At 39.0% G+C, this 5,000-nt stretch overlaps 2 protein-coding genes across 2 annotated transcripts in view; one reads left to right on the top strand and one right to left on the bottom strand.

Moving 5' to 3' along the window:
• Positions 1-5,000, top strand: part of LOC138043441 (tyrosine-protein kinase receptor torso-like) — a 60,763-nt gene that overhangs the window by 11,104 nt on the left and 44,659 nt on the right. The window contains exon 6 of the mRNA XM_068889709.1: positions 679-881. Within this exon, the coding sequence (XP_068745810.1) occupies positions 679-881 (203 nt within the window). The remainder of the gene's footprint in view (positions 1-678; positions 882-5,000) is intronic.
• The window catches only part of LOC138043438 (adenosine receptor A2b-like), a 2,252-nt gene continuing 575 nt past the window's right edge, over positions 3,324-5,000 (bottom strand). Inside the window, exon 1 of the mRNA XM_068889703.1 lies at positions 3,324-5,000. This exon is cut by the window's right edge and continues 575 nt beyond it. Within this exon, the coding sequence (XP_068745804.1) occupies positions 4,380-5,000 (621 nt within the window). The 3' untranslated portion in view covers positions 3,324-4,379.

Genomic DNA, 5,000 nt, shown 5'->3' with positions numbered 1-5,000 from the left:
TTAACAAATGTAACGGTCGATAAAAGCATAAATCATGTTGGACCAGTAGCCCATAAGCAGGAGAGTGCAACTATGATAAATTTGTGACACAAAATCTTCACAGATCGAGTCATTGATTTTCCTGTGAAAACCGGCAGACGTTTCCAGCCAATCCTAAGTTGTATAGAGCTGAATCATTGCGTTTAACGAAGGAAAACGCATACGAATCATGTCGTCTGTCGAAATCAGAGACTATAGGTACGTGGATGGATTCACTGGGTTCACATATATAATTCACCCTTTCCTATATACTACTTTAAAGAAAAAGCATTCTAAACTGTGTTGTTTGGACTTTTAATTAATAAAGACTTTATTGTTATAATTGTTGTTTTTGTTGTTGTTGGTTCTTTTGCTGTTATTATTGCTGTTGCTGTTGTTATTGTTACTGATATTGTCCAGCTGCCGCTAAGCATGGAAAAAGAGCTTTCTCTTATTGGCAAATTCAAAAGTCCGGACTTCTGCTATTGGCTGAGATTATATCACGAAAGAAATTTAGGGAAATATGAAAAATCAAGGCTAGAATTTTGATCGACGCTCTGTATAGTTGGAACCTAAAACCAAAGCCGTCCAAAACATGCCTTATGATTGTTTTCTCAGAACCACCCAACTCAAAGGATTTGCTGTCTTATTATATTGAAGGTAATGGTTCGACTGGCATTTGGTATGATACCAGGAATGTAATTGTTAAACGGCCTTATCTCATTTGTCGCACGCTCACCGAGCTACTTATCAACTTTGAAGTTCGTCTGGCTGAGGGAAGTCCCAATAACATTGAACCAGTGGGCTATATTCTGCTTTGGCGCACAAGTGAATCTGAGAGCTGGAAGACTTATAACAAATTCGTATGTAAAAGTTTATTCTAATTATTGTTGTTATGTTAATAACGCTGTTTCCAATAGCCCTCATGCGTGATGACGTCTGACTAGCTAATTTCATCATCAAGCCTAGAATTCGAAAATCAAACTTGTAAATTTTAGCATGAGCTAAGTCCCAAAGGAGCAAACTTGAAAAGAGAACCCACCTGCGAACAGCATTGCATGTCTAAATGATGTTATTAATTTTGTGCAAACGAGACTTGGTGGTGAAATTAGCTAGTCAGATGTCATCACGCATAAGGCCCATTGAGAATCGTAAGGTTAATTACTTTATGCACTCACAACTCAGATAGGACGTTAATGAACGACGACGCAACTAAACAGTTATCTGATTGGTTGATATCTAGATTTAGCCAAGCCTAAAATCGGAGCTCCCGGGTTATTTATTCTTACAATAAGTTAACCTGGCTTGAGCCTACAATCCATTCGAAACCCAGTGCCTGATCAGCGGTCAATTCAAATAAAACAGCTGATCAAGATGAGGTCTAAACTTGAGCCCGCAATATGGTCACGTGATACTGGTCACATAGGCATACATGGAGGGGTGGACGGTCGTACGGTGACCAAAACCAAATGGGTTACCATATTTTCTTACCCAGGATGCTCTGCGCGCGCGACATCGGCGCGCGGAGCTCCGCTTAAAAGGGGAAAATAATAAATAATGCTGCACGCGCGGCACGAATTTTAGCACACATTCTTGCGGTACTCAGCAACAACAACGTAAAATCACCAAATTTGAGGTCATACCGAGCAAGGGACAAGGTAGTTAAAACCCGGGCTAAAATACCGACATTATTTTGGACATTAAATAAAAAACACCTTGAGAATTTTAGAACGTAATGGAAACCGAAGAAATTATTTTTATCAATGGTGAAGTGGATGAATGCACGGGGAAAGCTTTACAGTATCTGCAGAACATAATTCTTTCTCTGAATCCCACTCTCGCTACTCTAATTCGTTTAACCCCCCTCTTTGAAATTTGTATATTATATATCTTTTCTTGCTCGTTGGCTCATCCTCTTTAGCATTATCGCGGACTGATATAGTGCAGTATCATTCGAAGCAGATTTACTCGCTTTTGTGAAATGTGAAGGCTGGCTTTTTATAAGAAAATTATTGGATACAAGACAATACAAGCGCGATGACTTAACTGGGATATAATTCACTTTTTAAACATTTTTTTAACTTGAAGAAAAAGGCTTTTTGAAGACCTTTATTTTAAGCCAATCTCACACATTAGGCTGATTTAGCAACAGAACGGGAACGTCAGTGGCGACGTCCCGCGCAGCAAAACTACCAATGAGAATTTAGAATAGAGAAGAAAAGAGTGGAGTCTATTCTATTCTGAATTCTCATTGGTGTTTTTTCTGCGCAAGGTGTACAACAAGTTTCTTTGTTGTATGTTTCATGTTTTTGCTCACCATTTTTGCCTTGACCCTGCACCAAGATGCACCTTTTTTGATTAAATTATGCGCGCAACAAAACATTGTGCACTGTCACGGTCAATTCAACATCAATTGCGACAACATTGTTCTCGCTTTTGAAGGTTGTAAAGACTTCAAAACCAGTCCCTCGACTACAATAGCTAGCTATGCTTTAAAAAAGAAAATAAAATAAAAAAGTCGATTAGAAAACTGAATCACTAAACCAAATTTACTTCTAAAACGTGCAGATATTTTCTTTTTGTTTGCAATAGAGAGAAACAATCCAGATTAAACTTCTTATCTTCGGCTTGTGCTTGTGCGGGGGAAAGACGCTGATGGCTGAGAGAGAGAGAGCATTTTTCATTAATTTTGTTATTGCCCCGGACAAAATTACTTTCCTTATTTTCTCGAATTTTTATGTAGTGACGTTTTTTATCGGGGTTGGTTTCATTACTTTGGCGTTGTTGTACGAAAACAAAATTTCATTCAGCCGCCGGAGTCCTGCGTTTTACAGTTTATTGCTACAAACTGAAATGCATATGGCTTCCTTCGAAATTACTCAGTAGCGTGCGTTTTTGGCCTTCTAAGTCCCGGGTTAGATACGATTTTGCAAAAGCTTTTTTCCTCTAGGACTAAAATCTCTCAAAACGTCTTTTTTCTAATGCGACCCCCGCGCTCATTTGTGCTTTTTCAAAAAATTGCAAATTCGGAAAAAATATCACTGACGCCGGTGTGCTTGGGAAGGCCAGGGCTGACCGATTTTTCCAATTTTCGAAAAACAAAGGTGATCGAAGACAGTTGCTTGCCGCTAAAAATCGCCTGTGTGATTGACATTTGCATTTTAGCTTAATGGAAATGCGATTGTACATTTTATTCATCAATTTTATTTCAGGTCTTGCAATTTGAATTTTCCAGCTGTTTTGAAACCAGCCAACTTAAAAATTAGTCTGTAATGCGACCCGGCCCTTCTATAAAATAAAATTTAGCCCTTTATATTATAAACAAGTAATTATAATCGCAAGTTTCCTCATAAAAGTAAGGATTAATATCACTTGTATTTTCAGAGTTGAAGAAATTGCCCTCCTCGCCTCGCGACTGGTGAAATTTCAGCAACTTCCCAAAATACGCCTCTTCATTATCTTGAATACTGAGCCCCATGTAATTACCTATACTTTCAAATTTGCGGTATAAATGCGAATAAAAGAACACATCGCCCGCAAGTTTCAAATCAAAAAACCGAGTTGTCACAAAACCTCGTTTCCAGGGTCTTTGCGGCGGGGAGATTCAAAATGGCGGACAATGTTGTAATGGACGTTGTCGCTGATGAAACTCAAAAGCTTTCGAATACCAGTGCAGTTTTCTTTCAACAATATCCATAACGGTTATGTAAAAGTTGAAAGATTGCCACAGCAGTAAAATGTGTAACAAATATCAGATGCACGTTCCCTCTGCATTAAACTAATGTTTTTAGGTAATTAACCACTCAGGCAAACGTAACCACTCGGTTATACAACATTTATCTACTTAGTTGCAATATTTGCCTGTTTTACTATAAGTTGTAGCGAGGAGACTTGAATTAATTAATTAATTAACTACCCGGCCAATAAACAAGGCTAAACCTCACCTGTTTGGTTTTTTTACATGTATTGACACACACCGACGCAAAGCGAGAACGAAGGGAATTTGCATCATGTTTTCTGTAAACTGCGAACGTCAGGCTAAAATTTGCATTTTGCCAAAAATTTAAAAAAGCATGTATGATGTTAGCTCATATTCCTTGCCTATCGAGCAACTTTTTAAAAGGGAGAGAGACGAGTTAAAAGAAGAAAATTGTCGCACACTTTTATGACAAACTCTTTGCAGCCTGCAGTTTGCAGTTCGCCGTTTCAGGTGAACGCAATGCTAAGATGAAATTATTGGTATCCTTAAGTTCAGTATTTCTCACTGGGATTTAAGACTGCCTTTGAAGAGTTCTGAGAGCACTTCCTCTGCATTCAACGCCCTGAATGACCCACCTCTTTCCTTTGTCCAAGCTCCTTGACTAAGCGCACTTCAGAAGTTTTCGAAGCGAGCTTCTAAATTTCTCATTTCTCCAGCCGTAGATGATAGGGTTACAGATTGCGTTCAAACCAAATGCAACATGGAAAGCAACATGTTTGGCAATTGTAAGGTCTGAAGTCCCGGATATTCGAAGGCTTGCTACAACCAAAAGAGGAATTATACTGGCTAGGCAAAGGGCTACAATGATTCCCAGAGTGCAAGATGCTCTTAATTGCTTCTTCAGAGTGTTGTTTTGTTCTCTGATCCGCTTTCGATGAGTGTGTGATACAAGAAATATGTAACTGTACGAAGATAAAATGATCACCAAAGGTACGAACAAGAGCGTTATGGTATAGAAGACCAGGTATCCTTTGATAAAGTGTGCTTTTTTGTTGAAGCATGGATGAAAAGCATTTGAAGCGAGAGACTCAGGCTTGTCACGGATAGCTTTTATAATTTGTGGCAGAATAATAGTTACAGCCAAAACCCACAGCCAAGCAGTGATGGAAATCACAACTGCTCGGCGAAAGGTGACAATAGAGTGATACCGCAAGGAGAACTTGACAGCGATGAAACGGTCGACGCTAATCAACGCTAGATGAAGGATGATCACGGAAAGAAG

This window comes from Montipora capricornis, chromosome 3, assembly GCF_036669925.1.
Source record: "Montipora capricornis isolate CH-2021 chromosome 3, ASM3666992v2, whole genome shotgun sequence".
Lineage (NCBI taxonomy): Eukaryota > Metazoa > Cnidaria > Anthozoa > Scleractinia > Acroporidae > Montipora > Montipora capricornis.
The sequence above is the reverse complement of the archived record's forward strand: the minus strand, read 5'-3'. Positions and strand labels throughout refer to the sequence as shown.